We start from the raw sequence: 20,494 nt of genomic DNA on the forward strand, positions 1-20,494 counted from the left end.
TCCAGGCCTTCTTGAGTATCTGATTAGTTTTAATCTCAGAACCTAACTTTCCCAGGGCTCGGCCAGGAACCCCCTTTCACACCTGAGCCAACTTTACACGTACAGGTGAGTTGTTCCTGGCTCAGGCAGGTTCAGTGGAGCAGTTGGACAGGCCTAAATTAGTTATCCTTGCAAATAGAGCACAGAGTGTACTTCGACCCATGGCGTCACCTTTTCTGGAAATAAGGGCTTTAATGGTATCTTCATTCACAGTGACTGTCAAGATGGGGTACCTTCTGAGATAGGATCTTGAGAGAGAACTTCAGGGCAGTAATTTATTTCATCCATCCTGTTAGCAGGCTCTGTTTAGAAGCAGAATTCTAGCCCACAGCCTAGCACGTCAGTAAGACTCTTGAGAGCGGGACTGAATTTTACAGCGTCCAGAGCCACAGCTTGTGCGGCCAGAAGCTGACCTCACAGATCAGTGCCTGAGCCTTGTGTTTCAGGAAACCTGCAGCGTCACCGCGGCCCTAACCCCATAAACACACCTCTGCCTGTTAGATACCCAGTTGTATCTTGTAACTATTAAAAATTAGATAGTCTTGACTCACGTTGTGTTTAGTATAATCGCATTTTAAGGTTGAAACAAACCAGACTCCTCGTATCGAATCCCAAAGTACTGCTTTCAGTGACTGTCCCAGTTGGGCCTCCTCTATCACCATAAGCTCATCGTGTCTCTTCTTCTACACAGTGAAAACAAACTAAAATTTCCCTCCGGTTCACCATCTCCAACTGGAACATTTTCTGCATTGAAGGTTTTAGTCCTTAACCGGATAGGAATCACATGGACGGAGGTAAACATATTTCTTTGGTTTGTTACCCAGTAATAAACAGTTTTAAATTCTTGGTTTAATGGGGGATTGAAGCTCAGCGGTGGCTTCATTTATCATCCTATTATCCAGATAATAGGGTTCTTTCAACGGCCTTACAGAAAGGAGTTACAGAGTCCTCATAGTTAGTAGAAGGTGGTGTCTCAGAATCCATCCTGTTCTCTTGGGCCTCTGATTAGTCCTGGTGTCTCCTGAGCAGTGGCTCACCTGGTGGTCTGCACCCAGTACGTGCTGAGCTTTGAAAAGCCTTAAGAGTTAGCTCTGGATTGAGCTTTTAGCTGCCTGAGTTTCCCCACGAGTGTTCTTAGGGCCGAGGCCGAGCCTCAGAAAGGTTCTCACACCCTCTTCTTGTTTGCAGTTCGGCTCCTAGAAGCCACTGCTCATGTACACAGCTGGGCTCGAAAGTGGACTCGTGGGTCCTGGGCCCTGCAGCCTTTGGAACTTAGATCTGGTACTGCTCAGTTCTGTCAGAGGTTAACTGACTTCACACACCCAGAACACTCCACTTTCAAAGCAAGTGCAGATAAATACATCCCAGCAAAGCTGTTCATCTGTGAAGTGCCACCTGGGCACCCCCCCAAGAGATAAGGGGCCTTTCACTTGGGCCGTCCGTGGCTACAGCCGCCCGACCTCCTTCCTGGGGCCCCTTCCTTGAGAGCTGCTCCCTCCAGAGCAGGAAGGAAGGGCGCGGAGAGACTCTGGAGGTGGAGATGGCAGCAAAGGTCCAGTGAGAAAATGTAGAAAGTTGTTGATAAAGTGTGTCGTATTAGTACATTCTTTATAAACCCAGATTGGCATTGAGAAGTAAGGAAAGGTGTTTCACACCAAACACAACAAACTGTATCCAATAATGAGAACGTGCTAGGTCACCATCTCCAGTTCCACTTTGTACAGGTCAGGATATGCCTGAATGATGGGCTGATACCTGTCCTGGTTGGTTCCAGGTGCTCGAAGCTGTGTGCTCCCGTGTCATTGAAGTACGGCCCTTTAACACCGTAATTTTATCAGCCGTCCACTGGCACTCCTGGCCTGAGATAGAGCCTGTAACAAAATGTCCAAAGGCATTTTTCTTTCCTTTTTAATTTTATCTTGTTTCATTTTATGTTTTGGCCGCCCCACGCAGCATGCAGGATCTTACTTCCCCCAGTAGGGATCCAGCCTGTGCCCCCGGCACTGTAAGCATGGAGTCTTAACCACTGGACTGCCAGGGAAGTCCCCAAGGCACTTATTTCTACAACAGTAGCTAAACTGCATCCGTGTGGAGGTTCTAGTGATAAGCACGTGGGGAGAATGACCAGCGAGGCCGCGTCACCCTGCCTTGACTTTCCCCCCAGGTGCTCCACTGCGCCTCCAGGTGTCCTGTCCTTGAGAAACTGTACCTTGAGTCCAACGGTATCGTCATTTCAGAAAGGTAACCAGGGTTTTACATCAACGCATCGGTCACCATTGTCATTCTTTTTTTTTTTAATTCAAAAGCATTTTTATGTATTATAGTTTCTCCAAACTTCGAGGGTAAAGAGGTATAATCATTCTCTCTCTGACAAGTAGCTGCGTATCCTTTAGTCACTATGAATAAATAAACATTAAGTTTTAGGAGGATGTGCAAATAAGAATTAGAGAAATGCTTATTATTCATTGCCTTCACAAATTAGAATGTCAACTCAGACTTCACTAAGAGGTTCTAATTGAGGAAACCCCATCAGAGTGAAAGCCTTGAATTAAATATTTTTGAAGCCATGAATTGTATTAGTTTTACATAAATGTATTTAACTTCTGTTTCTAAGTGGGGGTTCTGTAGGAGATGCTCTAAGGATTAAGTAATGGATTTTAAATTAGCATTATCTTTTCAAGGTCAATGTACCAAAGTACAGCCCTCCATATCCCTAGGTTCTGCATCCACAGATCCAACCAACCACAGATGGAAAATATTTGGGGAAAAAAAAATTCCAGAAAGTTCCTGAAAGCAAAGCTTGAATTTGCGGGGCACTGGAACTGTTTACATTGTATTAGGTGTTACAAGTACTCTACAGATGATTTAAAATATATGGAGGATGTGTGTAGGTTATATGCAGATGCTATGTCCCTTTATATAAGGGACTTGAGCATCCTCAGCTTTTGGTGTCCACGGGGGTCCTGGAACTAATCCCCCATGGATTCTGAGGGATGACTGTGTGTAAAAAGCTTGTTGTCTTAAGTAGATTAAATATGTTGTTGCCTAATCTTCCTCTTGTGTTGGTATCATTAAATTAGTATGTAAAACAAACTTAAACATGGACACATTTACAGCAAATTCTCAAAGAATTCAAATTAATGAAAATTTACTGTTCAGAATGATTTTATTTATTATACAGGCAAATGTAGTTTTTTAAAAATTAAACTTTTAATTTTGAGGTAATTTTAGATTCACGTGCGGTTATAAGAAATAGTACCCAGAGATCACATGTTCCCATTACCCAGTTTCCCCATTGGTAAGGTCTTTCAAAGCTATGGTCAGTATCACAACTAGGACACTGATCCAGTCGACAGACAGAACATTCCCATCACCACTAGGATCCTTTATGGTGCCCTTTTATACTCATATCATATACTTGCCTCCCACCCTCTGACCTCTTCTTAACACCACATGCAGGTATTTTAGGGCCGTATCTTTGAAAACAATTAAGAAATTAATGTTGAAAAAATTTTATCTTCCATACAGGCCGACTGATGTTCTCCAGACAGTCAAGTTGTTAGACCTTTCTTCTAATCAATTAATTGATGAAAACCAGCTGTTTCTCATAGCATATCTGCCCAGGTAACCCGCTCCTAAAATGCCTATTACAATAGTTCTTAGTAAATTTTTAGTGAATGGATCCTATGCTATATATACTTTCTCAGTGGAAATATGATAATGATGATGGAATTCCCAGATTGAGTAGTTCCCTTTGGGAAATTTTTATTTGAATTCATTTAGAGAATTGACTTGTGAACCACATACAGTGTAGTCTATGTCTGTACTAGATCATTGAAGAATGAATAATTTGGCCCTGGTGCTGATATCAAAAGTCTTCATTCATTGAACTTTGGGAAGTAAGACTGTGTCTCTTTGCTCTCTGACACCCATTTAGCACCTAGCACAGCAGGAGGCCCAGGAATTGTTTGATGACTGCAGGATCATCAGAATGTAGCACAGAGAGTCCGCCTTGCATGCCCCTAAATTGGACTTCAGGGTTTCTAAGCATTTCTCATGGGATCAAAACCTAGGGTGTAGGAAAAAATTTACAAATCTAGTCTCGTTGATATAGCCCATAGCATTTTATATTGTCCTATGTAATCAAATTTAACATTTTTACATTTCAGATTAGAACAACTAATCCTTTCTGACATTGGACTTGCTTCTATACATTTTCCAGACGCTGGAATTGGTATATGAGATTATTCAGTAACCCCTCCCCCGGCTCCCCCATACTTCAGCTTTGTTTCCCTTCTACTGTGTAACTTAATTCTCCTTCTAGGGTGCAAAACATCAATGTTTCCTTCCTTGCAATACCTTGTACTAAATGACAATCGCATATCACAGGTGAGAGCTTCTTCAGAATGTATGTATTTACATTATCACTTATTTCCATTCTCATGATGCAGTTTGTAGGTTCCTGCTGTTAAAGAATATTTTAAATTGAAAGAGAAATGCTTCCTTGGAGTGAAACTCCTCACACAAACCCAAAAATATTAAGAAAGAGATTAATTCACACTCAACCAGCCCGTCTTTCAGTTTACACGGCACAGTTGTAAAATAGGTGGCCTTCCTCGTGGGTGCTCGCTGCATGGTGAAATTCCATGCCTCCGATGGAACTGGGGACTTTTGCTTTTCTGCTGCTAGTCCGAATAATCTGAAAAATTAACCTGAAACATGTTTATTTTCATATGTCTTCTTTTGCTGGGTTTCAGTGGTCATCTATCAACGAGCTGGATAAGTTACAGAGTCTGCATGCGCTGTCCTGCACCAGAAACCCCCTGACTGAAAGCAGCAAAGACGCACAGACCACACGGCAGTTCATCATCGCCAGGATCGGTCAGCTGAGGACCCTGAACAAGTGTGCGGTGAGTACTGGTGTCCTGACAAGGTGTTTCTTAAACTAGAAACCAAACGGTCCAGTGTAAGGAGAAGTTACAGTGGAAGACCATAAAGGGTATCAGATGTCGTTTCCTCCAAATGGTAAGTATTATTTCCTCTCAATGGCAGTTTTTTCCAGCTCCTCAGGAGGTGGTGTTACACTCAGATGCCTGCAGGGAAAACCGCTGCTCAGCTGCCCTGGCAGGCCCAGTTTTTGTCATTTGAGGCAGGGGAGGAATACTGGGTACTCTCTCAGTAAGTCAGCTCCTCCAGGCTGAGGACCTCATGTTGTGACCTTGGGCCCCAGGCATAGTCCAGATAACTTCCATGAAGAAAAGGATAAAACTGAAATCCACTTTTCTTTTTGAAGAAACTCCTGGATCCTGTTAACATTAAAAAGGAAAGGTAGAAATATATTGTCTTGTCCCTTTCAGTTTTATTATTCTCTACGGGTAGGGGGTGGAGAAAGGAGAGGGTGTCAGACACACTCGTTAGAAAAGTGCTTTAATAGACCTGCTTTTATTTCACATCCATATAGATTCAACGAGAGGAAAGGCGTGGGGCTGAGCTTGATTACCGAAAAGCATTCGGAAATGAATGGAAAAAGGCTGGTGGACATCAAGATCCAGACAAAAACAGACCAAACGAGGAATTTCTTGCAGCCCATCCTAGATACCAGTCACTCTGCCTCAGTACGTACTGTGCACCAGGGCCCTCACGGGGCTGCGGGGGGACTGTCCACTAGGACACAGTTCCCTTTGGGTGTCAAAGGAGGTCCTCAGTGTTGTTGCTTTTCTCCACTGGGTCTTTGTTATACTCATCTAAATGGACAGTAGGGGCTCTAGCAGCTAGTTGGGAGCAGATAATTAAAGAGTCATCTTTAGAGAAGATAAATCTGCAGCATCTCTTAGCAGAAGGAGGAGGGGAAGGCAGCTCTTAAACACAAGTTCTTCTCATCTTAGCATTTACTCACTGAACTTCCGATTCCAGGAGGTGGGTCCCACTTCCTACTTCAGGAAGGGCAGGAAGGCCTCCAGCTTAGCTCAACCCTGGCTATACCCTAGGGAATTTTTTAAAGGAAGAACATTTACTGTGGAGCCTAGGCGTTGGTATTTTTGAAGCTCTCTCCCCAGGTAATTTTAATGCTCATGAGAGCCGAGTGTAGCTTTCCTGAGTGCTCTGTTCCGAGGGCTCACCAGCCCTGGCGCTTGGTGTGCAAGGCGCTTCCTGACCTCCAGCCTGGCTCCTTGGACACTGAAGCTCCGACTTCAGGACTCTTTGTCCCTGATGTACTTTCCATTTCGATTTCATTATTATTCCAAATTTCCCTTTTATGCAGTTTTCTTTTTTATATATTTAAGAATGTGAGAAGCTCACTGCATAAACACTTCAGGCTGGAACATTATCTTTAAGGAAGAGAAGCTGCCCGTGGGAACTGCTGTCAGATGACTCCATTAGCTGGCCCGATTTCCTGGCCACTTGAGGTGAATTCTAAATCACTCGGGGGCAGGGCAGGGACGGCTCTAAAGCAGCCCTGCAGGTATGGCTCACTATCTCCCCACTAAGAATGTGGAATACAAAGCAGAGCATGGAGGGTATTTATAGACATTTCGTCCCTGGTGGTCCTGGCAGAAGTGAGAGGAGGGGAAGAGGCTGCATTTCCTGGCAGGGGACCTGGTTTGCAGCGGTGGTTCTGGGTGCCCAGAGCAGCACTGCACGACCTGGCTGAAACCTGGTGAAGGTGTTTGTGAGTCGAGTTTCTCTCAGGTCCCAGAAGGAAAGGGAACTATGACCAAAGGTGAAACTCGCGTCAGCGTTCTCAGTATTTGCAGGCACAGCCTCGTCTTGTCTCTAGGGACCCGTGATGGGACACACGGAAGACAGGAGCGTTCCAGGCTTGGCAGCCGTTGCTGTCTGGCCATCCCTCCAAAAAATACACTAAACCAGTAACCAGATAAAAGGAAGCAGATCCCAGGTTCGCATCCAGCTGCTGCTGGGTTCATCCTGGGAAAGGAAAAGGCTAGGTTGACACTTAACCTGTACATTTTTTTTTCCCTTACAGTGACCTTTTGGTTTATCATTCATCCCTTTTCATTTCTCCTTAAACAGAATATGGCGCACCTGAAGATGGGGAACTCAAAGTGCAACAACCATTTTTGCTCAAAAACCAGCTACTAAGTAAGAACCCCACATTCAAAGACCGCTTATTTGTGTTCGAGTCCTTAGATGCTGAAATAGTGATGACCTTATAGGGATTGTTTCTTTTAAGTAAGTACCTAGAGGAGTAGTTCAATTTTTAAAGAAATGATGACTCTCAAACATATCTAAATTCTGACTTTGAACATGTTAGCAATTCCCATTCTTTAAACTCATGTAACAGTTTCGCACATGTGGGAAGTATTTGAGTAGTGAACTGAACTGTGATTTGGAAATTCCTGGCTTTTCTTACACTTGAAAACCTAGATAAAACGTCAGGAAAGAAGTACTAAGGAGAAACAGGAAAGCCATAGAATGTTGGTCCAGCTCTTTTTTGTTGTTGTTAGTAATTCAGTGAAGTATTAATAGAAGGAATTTCAAGCATCAATAAGCATCCTATTCCTTTAGTGGGATTTGAGCCAAGTTGTATGAAGAGCTGCATCCTTTGGCCGCGGCTGGTAATGTGCATGTGATGTAAATCCGTCCTACAGCAGGGCTCAATTCGTCTCTTTCCTTTTTTCTTTCAAGCACTGAAGATAAAACATCCTAATCAACTTGATCAGAAAGTCATAGAGAAACAACTGCCAGGTAAGAATGAGTCTCTCTCTCTCCTCCTCATGCTTCTGAATCGCTGGCCCCTCAACTCGAGGTGGCTGGAGGTAAAACATTTCCTTCATTTCTGAAGTTGTGGGCTCTTACAGCTTATAGGTTTCCACTAGCTTTTACGTTCTAAAATGCTGACACCATGCTAATAACATCACTCCCCTGAAAGTTCAAGTCTCGCATAACTTTCAGCTCATCTAGAGAACAGCTTTGTTTGTCGCGGCTGCCTCTTCAGCCAGAGGCAGTAGCATGGGAGTGCTCGCCCTTCGGGGCCTCCCCCAGGCCCTCTGCTGGTTGTTCTCACACGGCTGCTCCAGGGGCTTTCCTTGGCCAGAGATGTTCTGGCACTGGGCTTGGGTGCTTCCTGTTCCTTACCAGTCAGGAGCCCCTGCAGAGACAGCTCTTGGATGCTCTTTTGTTTTTTGTTTTTGGACGCTGTTTTAATGGACACGCTTGAAATGGTTTTCTTTAAAACAAAAACTACTTCAGAACTTTAAACCTTGATGCTGTTGGAACTGATTTTGTTTTATTTGGAAAATAAATACTTTTATGTCAACAAAATTAGATCAATGTAACTTACCTTAAACTGTCAGTCAAAAGAAAAATTAGTCTGAATCTCAAAATTAAACTTGATTCACAGTCAAATACTAAAATATAAACAGCTTAAATTTAGCACAGTGAGGATTTGAAGAAGAAATAAAATATCTATTACCGTAAATGCTTCTAGTGAAATACCCTTCTGTTTCCCTGTCAGTGCAGTGAATTCACATTGATTTTTTAATTCATTTTTATCAAATAAAACAAGCTTATCATGGTATTGCTTATGGAAGGCTTTGGTTGTGCCCAAAGAAGTACCTTTATGATCCAGAACCATCATCTAGTATCAAATTACCAGTATTGCTCCATTTTTACTTACTAGAAATCCAGTTTCTATGCCTGTGAAGTGTAATGTTGCCACTGTTACATAATGATGATTTAAAATGACTGGTCCCTTCTGTCAGTAAGGGCATGCATGGGGACAGACGAGTGGGAGAGGGCCAGGACTTTCTGTTTGTTAAAAGCAGTTAGCTTTGGACGTGTTTGCACTTTTCCTTCTCTTACGTGAAATCAGCTTGTGGGAACGTGCTCAAGAATGTTCTCGCTAGGGCTGTGTTAAGTTTCCTTTCCTGGGCTTCCCCTGGGAAGGCGCAGAACCCTCTGGGTCAGGCACTGTGGAGAGCGCAAATGAGTGCTGTCCCGGGCTGATGGCTCCTCCCCGACCTCCCACGGTGTTCACTGTCTGAGTTTTATTCATCCTCAGGTGGAACTAGCAGAGATTTAGAGAAATTATATGTCATCATTATGCTTCAGGCGATTCCAAATCTGAGTCCTATATTCTCTGAACTCAGCAGTCAGAGTTAAGCCAGCACTAACCACCCTCTGCACAAGGAAAGCCAGTCCACCTAAATCTTTTGAAAGGACAAGATTATCTATCATATATTCACAAATAAAAGAGCAAATTATGTTAATCGACACTGTAGTCTATTTAGTGTCTATATTCGGTACATAAACAAGAAAAGGGCCAGTTTTTATTCTAAAATAAACATTTATTATCACAAGTTGCATAAAAACAGCTTTTACAAAAATTGTTTTTGATAGAAAAATATTTGTTTGAATACATGTGATTGTTGTAGGAACACCACACTATTGCTGTACCTCCAGCTAAAGCTTCAAAGAAACTGTATTGCTCATAATCAGACATCCAGTATTTACCATACCCATCTTTGGAGAGAAGTTCATAGTGTTTTCTGAACAAACCAAAGCTTTTCCTCATTAAGTTACATTGCCATGCCTGGTGGTCCCCTGTATGTGTATCGCATTACACACATAAACCACAATGATTACAGACTGGGAGCGCTGGAAGGGGGCTTGTGGAGCATTAGTCTACACCTCACTTTACAGAGGAGGAAACTAAAGCCAGAGAGACTGAGACGCATCCTCATGGCGCCCGAGCCCCATGCCAGCGTTCTCTCAGTACCTCTTAAGTAAGTAAGTAAGCACAAAGGTTTAAAAAGTTAATGATTTCACTCACGTTTATTCTTCTGTGCTGAGAATATGATTTCTGGTTTATTCAGGTTAAGGAGGAACTATTAAACACCGCTGAAATGGTATGAAAACTCATTATCAAAGGGCACTTAGGTCAGTCATTGGCTCCGTTTCCCCCAGCCTCCCAAACGACCCCCTAAGCGGTGACACTGATCTGGTGGCCCACGTGGTGGGTGAGCCGTTCCCTGATCATTTACCTGGGTAAATTGATAGTATGAAATGACAGTGACAGCTGTCATTACAGTTGTGGTCTTGTCACGTGAGCTCATTTTACAGGTAACTGTCCTTTGAGAGAACTTGATGGTTTTTCTTTTCCTTGATAGAATCCATGACAATTCAAAAGGTGAAAGGCTTGCTGTCACGTCTTCTCAGAGTTCCTGTGTCAGAACTTCTGTTGTCCTATGAAAGTCCCAAAGTAAGTTGCCCAGCAAAACACAAAGTCAGGTTCCCCACACTATGACTTGCTACTAAGCTATGTCTCTACGTAACATGGTCTAATTCTAAATGGAAACCATACATCTTTGTTGCGGGGAGGTTTTGCCACATTTGTCTTAATCACCCCCACCCCTTTGTCTAATTTTAGATGCCGGGCAGAGAGATTGAACTAGAAAATGATCAACAGTCATTACAGTTTTATTCTGTGGAAAATGGAGACTGTCTGTTAGTGCGATGGTAACAGCCAACTAATAGAGGTTAGACCGCTTATCGTGACTGGGGTTCACTGGAAATTAAGTGACTTATTGGGACAATTCGGTCCAGAACAAATGAGGTTTTACAAGTTGCCCTAAGTGTAAAACAGCTGTATTTTTCACAGGGAAGAGACCGTTTCCAGGCTTGTATACAGCCCTAATAAAGGCTTTGCACCTAGTAACGATTTTCAGAGTTTATTCCATAGTTCCTGACTCTTTCATTATGAGAAGATTTAGATACTAAATAGAACCTCGCTAGTCTAAGAAAATCTGAACACGGTTAATGTCTTCATAAGACCAGTTTTAATGGAATCCTTTGTTGATGCTACTGGTTTAAAAGGTTACTAAAATGATTTGGTTGGTCATTTTGGGAAATGTCCCTTAAACTGAAGGAAGCACATCTTCTATGTAGTACAAATGCTATGATTTCTCTTCTCAGTTGCACTGTTTTTTGAGTACTTACAAAAATTAATTACATGCTTTTCCCTACAGTTATACCTAAACTGAGAATACAATCTTCTACAGCAGCTTACTAGCGTCGACTGAAATTCAGTTACGTTAGGTCAACATTAGGCAATGAAAGGAAGAAAAACAAGATGCTTTCAATGCCAAGGATTTAGAACTATCCATCCCTATGGCATTAAAGCCCTGAGAGGTGTTTGATTTTACTTATATTCACAAAATTTTAGCACTTTAAAAAAATAGGAGTACTAAGCTGTGATCTTCAGGATTTATGTTAAAGGGCAAAAGGAAACTTGGGTGTAATTAGTCCACTTAATAAATGAACTTTAAAACCAAGGCCCAAAACCCAGCGTTACATTGGTTCCTTTTCAAGTTGCCCACTTCATTCAGAGATCCACAAAATCTGACATGATTTCCAGAAACCCCTGACTTTGGTATCAGTGACCACTGCTCATATGTGATCACACAGCATTTCTGTGAGTTCTTTTTGGCCCTTAATTATCCTGCTTAGGCTATCCAGAGCTATTCTGCAATCCAGGTTGAAATTCAAACTTCCAGTTACTACTCAAGGTTTCTGAACTAGGCCAAGTTTTAACCAAAAATGATAGCTAATAAATTACTAACAGAAATGATGCACTAGGACTTGGAAATATTTTTTTCTTTTATAAACAATTTGGTATTTTTCAAATCATCTTCCAATATATAAGTAATTTTTTTCTTATGCTACAGTATCTGTTGATTTTTAAAACGGAAATTTTGTGCAAATGTTAAGAAATACCACATTGGTGACCCGTGAAGGTGCCAGCCAAGAACTATCCTGAAAGACCATATAATCTGCGGCCGAACCTTGGGCTTTCCTCAGACTTCCGCTCAGATCATCCTTCGCCCACCCTGACCTTTAACACTGCGAATTGACCTCATCCTCCTCTTGCTTCACACCGACAAGGATCACCGCACAACTCCTTCAGTTTCCACAGCTGTGTTAGTTCTTGCGGAGAATACTGAGGGGAAGACAGCATTCCTGTTTCACAGGTCTTCTCACACAGCCACAGGCTGTCCTGTTGAAAAACAAAACAAAAGCTGATTTGGGAGCCGTGACACACCTTGCTGGAAGACAGACAGCGTGCATACAGGAGCTTCCAGATCCCAGTGAGGCTGAAGTTCAAAGACAAGTGCATGTGTGAAGCCACTCAGCTTGTGGGGCGTAGGAAAAGCACCCACCGGTGACCCTGAGGCTGTGGAATAAAGAAACAGTGCAGTGTGTGCATTAAGAGTTTGCAAACGGAGTTCTATGAAGAGAGGGTGGGGAAACCACAAATGCAGAGTTTCGTATTTGCTACTGGAGAAGAGGTGGCCAAATAGCATTATGAACAACAGCAAGTACTGAGGGAATGTTTACAATATTCGGGGGACAATACCAAGTGCTTTATAAATATTATCCAATTTAATTCTCACAATAACCCTGTGAGGTAGGAATTATTTCCTTTTTACAAGTGAGAAACAAAAGAGTGAAGAAACTTGCTCAAGGTCACGGTGAAGTTCATGCTGCTAGGCTGAGTAGGAAGGATCGAAATGGAGTCTTGTCAGACTCAGAGTCCGAGTTTTCACCCACCAGCCTACTTCCCAGCTCTGTGGACTGGCTTCTGTTTCCAGCAATATAGCAGAATACAGATCCCATTCAACTTGAGAACATAAAAAGGAGGGATATAATAAAAAATGTCTTTTTAAAGGATGGCTGAACTGGTGGCAAAGGAGAGGAAACTGGAGAGTAGAAGGGCCTGGAGTCAGCGTGTGCCTTTTACAGGCCACGCCTGGGGACAGGAGACTGACCACTCCTTCCTACAGAGCCCTGTGCCCCCGGGGGCCGAGAGCCTCCAGGGGTATTAAAGGAAACAGAGAAGGGCTGTCTCTGCCCTGGCCCTGGACGGTGGGACGGAGAGTCTCCCCTGAGCACCTGGCACCACAGCCCGCACTTAGGTGGGCGCATCTGGAGTCACATTCTGCGGGGCCACCTCACTGCCAGAATCTGAAGTCAGCTGCTGCTTTCGTGTTTTAAAGCTGCAAAGAATTTCTGATCAAACGTATAAAAACTCAATTCACTGTGAGTAGGAGAACTTCCATTCAAAACATTTCCTTTTGGTTTAGACTCAGACAAATACTGTGTGAGATCTAGGCCATTATTGTGAATTAGATCAAGAGCACAGTTACGATGCCAGAAGACCTCCGTTCACTGTTCTGCCCAAGGTTTGATAGAGGCCAGCCCCACTCAGGCTTGCTTACCTGATATCTTTTAGGTCCTATGGCTGCCATCCAAATGCCCATGCTTACATCTTCACCCTACACAGGTCCCATAAGGTTTAAAATGTAAAAATTTAAATGCTGTTTCGTCTGTAAAGACAATGCCACACCCATTCCCGTAAGTAATCTTTTTACTTCTTTGTTTTGTGATTATTCTAACATGCAATGCTGAGGATGTATTATAACACTGATACACGAAGTAAAAGCTACCTGCCATTAACACGAAGCACACACACCACAATGAAGTATGACTATACACACTAAGTAAGCAGCCAGCCCCTTTTCTCATGGACCTTAAACTTCCAGCACTGACGGTATGAAAGAGACACTGGATCTAAGAACCGGGCAGAGATTCATTGATTTGCCATCTCAGAATCAGCAGAAAAACAAGCTTAGTCTTAAGCTTGCTTAGTCTTCCTTCTTATGAATATAAACCTCTACATTCCTTTAGGGACTGTACCTTTAAATATAGGCTGAAAACATAACAGAAGGCTCAGAGATTTAGGAATAAAATTTAGATTTGAGGGATAGGAGTGTATCCCTAACCTTTGAGGGCTGACTCCTATCTAGAATGAATAACATGCCTTTCCCCAAGATCAGGTGGCTGTGCTTTTAATGACGGAATACTGAGTGGAATAAAACTTGTTTGGTCAGTGTACTCTTAGGTCAGAAATCCTTAATTACCTGGTAGGTCTTTAATCTCCCCGAGTTGCCAGCCAGCCAGTGGACGATGTCCCTGGAGATGACATACCCTGAGCCGCACGCAAAGGCGGGATAAGCGGGACTGGGGTACTCCAGTTCCTGCCACTTCCCGGTTCGGTCAACGGCCCAATTCAATCTGAAACTGACATGCAACATGAGTCGGCTTCTTTGTGTTGTTCTGACATGTATCCTACCACTAGTTAAGCTTGAGTCCTTAATTATCACTACAAAGGAATAAGCTGTAGAAGCAAGGAAAGAAGAATGAGAGATTATTGTTTTCGTCTAAGGACAGGAATTATTTATCTAGTGGTGTTTTATATAAAAGACATACGTTAAATTCTCTCCAAGTTGCATTTATGGAGTTTCTGAATCATCTTGTTTAGATATATTAAAATAAATGAAAAATAAATCACCAATCCCTATTGCATTCCTAAAGACACATAGAAAATGGTTTCAGAAATGTCACAAATTTATTGTAATGTACAGCAGCGTCTAATTTGAGTAGCACTTAATATGTAGGGCATGAGGATAAAAGCCACATCATTTTCCATCCTTCATTACATTAGCCTGAGGTTTTCCATTTAAGAGTTTTTTCCCCTTTAATTGTAGATTAATAAAATATAGTGATCCAGGGGCCTAAGAGGGAAATTTCCTATCTCAACCACATTTTTCTTATGATAAGTGACTTGTATATTTCATTCTAAATTAACATATGCTCATGAAATGAACGCCAATGGCCTAATAATGTTTAACTTACTTTCCCCACCAAAAATTAGGCCCATCCAGATTCTTAAGGGCGATTCTATTAAATACAGCTTCCAAGTCTATGTAACAGTCGTCATCCGTCTTTAGCAACAGATCAAAGCTGGTTGTTTCCACAGTCCTGTTGGCGAAAGGGGGGATATGAAAGTCAGGGCGTCCATACGAGGAAACAGAGCAACACCAATGTGGTGACACTGCTAACATCTTAATGAAAACTGGCCCTGTACTGTCTGTATGCTTGGCCAGCTTTTATCCATCCAGTATCGGGAGCATCTGCTCTAAGAGCATCGCTGCTGCCAGCTACAGTCCTCACTTCATATTAACAAAGGGGTATAGCAGAGAGGTGCCACGCCAATTTTAAAAGGTATAAAGGAAGAAGAAAGAATACAATGAAAAAAAGATCTGGCTTAAGTAGAATATATAATCAAACAAACGCTTCTCAGGCCTTGCCCAGGTCAGGCCAGCATACCTATTAATAAGCATCTGAACCTTGCCCCTTGTGTTCTTAATGAGAGGGCCACGCAGATGAGGGGATAGATGCCATACCTGGCCTCTCACACAGAACGCCGTCGTACCACAGAATGTGTTCCATGCTGCTACTGATAGTACACTCAGGTATTTTACAGTGTTTAAAAAGCTGAGTTATAACACTGAAGTACATTTTCCCTTGGAAACGATTTCCAGTAATTCAGCTATTACAAGTGACCTTCTGGAAGGCACAAGAGGGTGATTTCATTTACCTAGACATTAAAAAAATATATAATGGCAACTAGAAAAAAAATTGACTCTTTGATGTCACACTGCCAATCCCTGTACCTCTTTTACCCAGAGTCTTGCGAGGGAACCAGTCAGAAGACAGAAATTTGAATTAAAGAAATCTGGAGAAAGTTTCATTAGGCCACAAAATGGTGAATTTAACAATGGGTCCACAACAAAAAGCATAACCCTACGTTTCTAAAGTTCATTTCTAGTTAATAGCATAGGCCACACATAATATTTGCTAATTAGAAATAAACTTTGGTGATAAAGGACACTGAGGTCACTGATGGATCACCTGAATAAAGATGAATGAAAAATAAAGATGTCATTTACGATGTGGAGGGTAGATGGGGGGATGGGCTACTAGGAAGCGGGTCCGGACGTACAGCCTGTCAGAAGGTCACTGCAGTGTTCCAGGTGCACGTGATGGCCCAGAACAGACAGTGGCAGAGAGACTACGGAGAGAGGCCAAGATCACAGGGATACGCAAGTAGAAGAGACAAAACTTAAACTGGAGGTAGTAATTAGACCAAATTGAACTTCCACAACTGGGAGTCAGCTCCCTATAGAAAGCCCTAGAACTCAGCAGTCCTGATCTCCCACTGCCTGGACCCCCATTCCCACTCCACCTCTTTACAGCCTTGCCCTTGCCTTGGCCAACCCGTAACAGGAACCCCATTGGGGACCTTGAGCTAAAAGAAGGCTCTTTCTCTTACTACAGCTGTCAAACTTAATCCTGGTATTCTAGGCATACCCACATTTCCAGCTCGCATTTATATCTGACCTCTACCCACAAGATGACTCCAGAATTACACTGACTTGCCCCAGCTATGAAACTACCACCCATAAATTCAACTGTCTACCCCTCAGGACCAGGGACCTATATCCATAAAGGACTTGATGATTTCCCATTCTGCTCAGGGCAAAACAGAGAAGAAAAGAAGGGACAGACTCTGGGGCTCACCAAGCAACAAGTTCCCTGATAAAGTTTTAAAAAAGAAAAAGACAAAGACGTGAATATACTTTATGGGTTTGGTCTAGACAGAGAGAGAGAGAGAGAAGGTTTCAGTTCTACAGTCAGGGTAGACAGTATCAGGGGGCTCACAGCAAGTTATGGGACCCTAGAGTAACTTAATAATATTAACAACTACATGTATTCAATTAAGAAGAGTCACTGTTATAGCATATTATTATTGGTGGTGGTATTATAATAAAAGTAGGAGTTACAACCAAGATCCAAGAAGTACTGGAGGGTCTGGGAAGTTAACAATACGGTAGACTATAAGGGTTGCTGAATTTCGTCTTATTAAAGCTTCTGGAATTAGGGCAGATAGCTCTTAAATGGGTTGTAGGAGAGAACGGAAATATAATGTGAATGTTCAGCTGAATGGAATTCAGATCAGGAACCTGGGTGTAAATGGGGGATATAGGTGGGTGGGTATGAAAATGCCTGAAGATAGGCCATTTTCAAACTCACTGATTTTCACCTAATGTTGGCTCAAGACAACTATGCCAGTAGGAATGACTCAAAGTGAATCAACTTTTGCCTTGTTTGTTTTTGATACATTAATAGTGTTCACATTGTGGATCAGCTCATCGAAATAGTAAAGCGGCAGCATTTTAGAAGATCAGTCCTCACAAAGAACCAGGATACAATAGATCACATCCCAGGTGCTCTTAGGTTTGTGTGTTTTTTAAAAAATCTCAGTGATTTGATGTTGATAAATTGTTTCTACATCAAAAGAAAAATAAAACAATACCTACCCAACATTTTTATAACCTACCATTTATAGAAGTTCAGTAATTTTGCAGGAACGTTTCGGTAAGTGTCAACAACATCCACAAACACAATATCATCATAGAGGCTGCTTTCCTCCTCCAGTAAGGCATCCTCCTCGTGGAGATTACTTATATGATCAAGAAGTCTTCGAGGGCGAGAATGAAGATTTTTTAAGAGAGCATCACCTTCTAAGAAGGAAAAGAGAGCTGAAGGAAAAGGCTATTGCAAACTTAAGACCCAGAACTTGTAACGTTATTGCATTAACCCTCCTCCCAAGGTAACCTAACAACACAGTTAGGAACTCTGAAGTAGGGAAATGGGAATGCCCACACATTGCTGTTGGGAGAATAAAGGGCTACACTCACTGTGGGGAGCAACTCAGCAATACCTAGTTAGGCTGAAGATGTGTGCACTGTTTGACTCGCCAAGTCCACTTGTAGATATATCCCCAGAGACACTATTTTACACACTCACAAGGGTATTTATGGCAGCATTGTGACAGTGAAAAAATGGAACCAGCCTAAATACCCACCAATAGGAGAATGGTTAAACTGTGGTATGTTCACATAATGGAATACAGCAGTTAAAAAAATTAACCTGCATAGCAGCACTATTTACAACAGCCAAGACGTGGAAACGACCTAAATGTCCATCAACAGATGAATGGATAAAGATGTGTGTGGGGGGTGTATACACACACACACACACACACACACACACACACACACACAGGAATATTAGCCATAAAAAAGAATGAAATGCCATTTACAGCAACATGGATGGAACTAGAGATTATCATATTAAGTAAATCAGAAAGAGACAAATATTATATGATATCACTTACATGTGGAATCTAAAATATGACACAAATGAACTCATCTACATAACGGAAACAGATTCACAGACACAGAACAGACAGACTTGTGGTTGCCAGGGCTGGTGGGGTGGGGAAGAGGGAATGGATTGAGAGTTTGGGATTAGCAGACGTGAACTATTATCTATAGGATGGATAAATAACAAGGTCCTACTGTAGAGCACAGGGAACTATATTCAGTATCCTGTGATGAACCATTATGGAAAGGAATGGGAAAAAGAATGTGTGTGTGTATATATATATATATATATATATATATATATATATATATATAACTGAATTGGTTTGCTGTACAGCAGAAAGTAACAACATTGTAAATCAACTATACTTCAGTAAAATAAATTTTAAAAAAATTAACCTGATCTTGGATGTTAAGAGGAATGGCACTAAAAACTAATGCTGAGAAAAAGTATCTTGCCAATTGATATATACAATGTGATACCACAGGTATAAATTATAAAATACTTTAGTCAAAACTGTATGTTATTAAAAGTTGTATACACATGCATGTAGTAGAAAACAGAAAAATAAGAATGGGAAGGGTACACGTGAGTTTCAGGACAGTGGTCTCCTGTCCAAGGGGAAGGGAGAGGAACGGGGTAGGAAGTACTGGGAGGGAAGAGGCTTCAACTGTATCTATAACGCCTTATTTCTCTGAAAACAAAGAAAGGAAGCAAATATGACAAAATGCAAACATCTGTTAATTCTGAGCAACAAGTACATGGGTGTTTCTTATAGCACTATTTTTGGTTTATTTACAATATTTTATAATAAACTTATGACCAATGTGCTTAAAAGACATTTTAATTACCACCTTACAAGCTAATGGATCGTTTGTCACATCTGTGCAGGACTGTCCTCAAATAAGGCAGCAATCCTATCACTAGCGCAGGATTTTCTCAGCTGTCTCAAATTAGAAAATTTCTGAAAACTAAACAAGTGAGTGGCTGAGGGGTCGGGGAGAGAAACCGAGACGTAATCCAGCCCTCCGCTCTGTGACTGCGAACAACAAGACTGGGCATGGGGGCTGAGGGCCTGTGTCTGATTTCTACCTCTGCCACTGTTGGTGAGGTAATGGACGAGTCACACGTTTCTGGGCCTCAGCATTCTCATCTGTAAAAGGAGGAGCTGGACTACGTCTGTGGTTCTCAGGATTGCTTACTGAAATACAGATTCCTAGGCCCCAAGCCTAAAGATCCAGCAGGTCTTGGGTAGAGCCCAGGAATCTGTATTTCTAACCTGTGACTTCCTGTAACTTTGAGGCAGGTGGACCACAAACAAACCTTTGAAAAACACAGGCCTAAATAACCTCGGGTCCCTTTCAACTTTTACACTCTCCTCTAACGTCCTTTCACTTTAAAGATAAGGATAAATATACACGATTTAACACTTGAACGAAAGTGAAAGTGTTATAAAATTGCAGCAATAGGAATGGATGATAACAAGATACGAGCAGAAATACAGGCTTTTTCATTAACAAATTGTACATGTTGGTTTATTCTGCATATATCTGAAAAACACGAGTATAAAGTAATAAAGTAATAGATCTGTGTGCGTGTTGGGTTTTTTTTGGCTGCGATGGGTCTTTGTTGCTGCACATGGACTTTCTCTAGTTGCGGCGAGCGGGGGCTACTCTTTGTTGCAGTGCGCGGGCTTCTCACTGTGGTGGCCTCTCTTGTTGCAGAGCACGGGCTCTAGGCGCGTGGGCTTCGGTACCTGTGGTACGTGGGCTCAGTAGTTGTGGCTCATGGGCTGTAGAGCGCAGGCTCACTAGTTGTGGCGCACGGGCTTAGTTGCTCTGCAGCATGTGGGATCTTCCCGGACCAGGGCTCGAACCCATGTCCCCTCTGCTGGCAGGCGAATTCTTAACCACTGCACTACCAGGGAAGTCCCTCTGTGTGTGTTTTAAATCTGATCATCTGTCTAGGTGCCATTTACAAGAATCATGTGGTTTATGGCCTCTCAAACTTTGGAGGCATCAAACCCATCTAGGGAGCTTATTAAAATACACGTATCTGAGCTCCAATCCTGAAGATTTTTAACTCTGTAGGCTTGAGGTAGGGCCCAGCCAGAGACGCTAATGCCCAACAAAATTTGAGAATTTGTGTACCATGTGATTCTTCTGAACAGCACGTAGATCCTCAGATTTTAAAAAACTGTAGTCAGATTTTCAGATATATCCAGTACATGAGGAGAAAAATCTATTCATTTAATTCCTTTAGCCTAACACTTGAGTTATTTCTCTCTTGTTTGAAAGGAATTTTCCTCACCCAGACCTTAATCCTTTAGCCTCAGTGAGAGAAAACTTAAGACAAACAGTTG

At 42.2% G+C, this 20,494-nt stretch overlaps 2 protein-coding genes across 8 annotated transcripts in view; one reads left to right on the forward strand and one right to left on the reverse strand.

The window, feature by feature from the left end:
• TBCE (tubulin folding cofactor E) overlaps window positions 1-10,717 on the forward strand; it is a 115,922-nt gene extending 105,205 nt beyond the window's left edge. For 3 of the 5 annotated variants that reach the window (XM_060126502.1, XM_060126503.1, XM_060126504.1), the window contains 11 exons: window positions 731-833; window positions 2,204-2,280; window positions 3,568-3,663; window positions 4,209-4,273; window positions 4,364-4,428; window positions 4,797-4,949; window positions 5,501-5,654; window positions 7,072-7,140; window positions 7,687-7,746; window positions 10,170-10,261; window positions 10,430-10,717. In XM_060126502.1, coding sequence (XP_059982485.1) covers window positions 731-833; window positions 2,204-2,280; window positions 3,568-3,663; window positions 4,209-4,273; window positions 4,364-4,428; window positions 4,797-4,949; window positions 5,501-5,654; window positions 7,072-7,140; window positions 7,687-7,746; window positions 10,170-10,261; window positions 10,430-10,522 — 1,027 coding nt within the window. In that variant the 3' untranslated portion in view covers window positions 10,523-10,717. Of the gene's footprint in view, window positions 1-730; window positions 834-2,203; window positions 2,281-3,567; window positions 3,664-4,208; window positions 4,274-4,363; window positions 4,429-4,796; window positions 4,950-5,500; window positions 5,655-6,323; window positions 6,447-7,071; window positions 7,231-7,686; window positions 7,747-10,169; window positions 10,262-10,429 lie in introns of those variants that run through there. The other 2 variants (XR_009536132.1, XR_009536133.1) reach the window with 2 other exon arrangements.
• B3GALNT2 (beta-1,3-N-acetylgalactosaminyltransferase 2) overlaps window positions 9,327-20,494 on the reverse strand; it is a 58,161-nt gene continuing 46,993 nt past the window's right edge. For 2 of the 3 annotated variants that reach the window (XM_060126506.1, XM_060126505.1), the window contains 6 exons: window positions 17,303-17,486; window positions 14,755-14,880; window positions 13,980-14,139; window positions 13,278-13,334; window positions 11,894-12,055; window positions 9,327-10,245 (listed from right to left, as the gene is read on the reverse strand). In XM_060126506.1, the coding sequence (XP_059982489.1) occupies window positions 11,915-12,055; window positions 13,278-13,334; window positions 13,980-14,139; window positions 14,755-14,880; window positions 17,303-17,486 (668 nt within the window). In that variant the 3' untranslated portion in view covers window positions 9,327-10,245; window positions 11,894-11,914. Of the gene's footprint in view, window positions 10,246-11,893; window positions 12,056-13,277; window positions 13,335-13,979; window positions 14,237-14,754; window positions 14,881-17,302; window positions 17,487-20,494 lie in introns of those variants that run through there. The other variant, XM_060126507.1, reaches the window with a different exon arrangement.

This window comes from Lagenorhynchus albirostris, chromosome 16, assembly GCF_949774975.1.
Source record: "Lagenorhynchus albirostris chromosome 16, mLagAlb1.1, whole genome shotgun sequence".
Lineage (NCBI taxonomy): Eukaryota > Metazoa > Chordata > Mammalia > Artiodactyla > Delphinidae > Lagenorhynchus > Lagenorhynchus albirostris.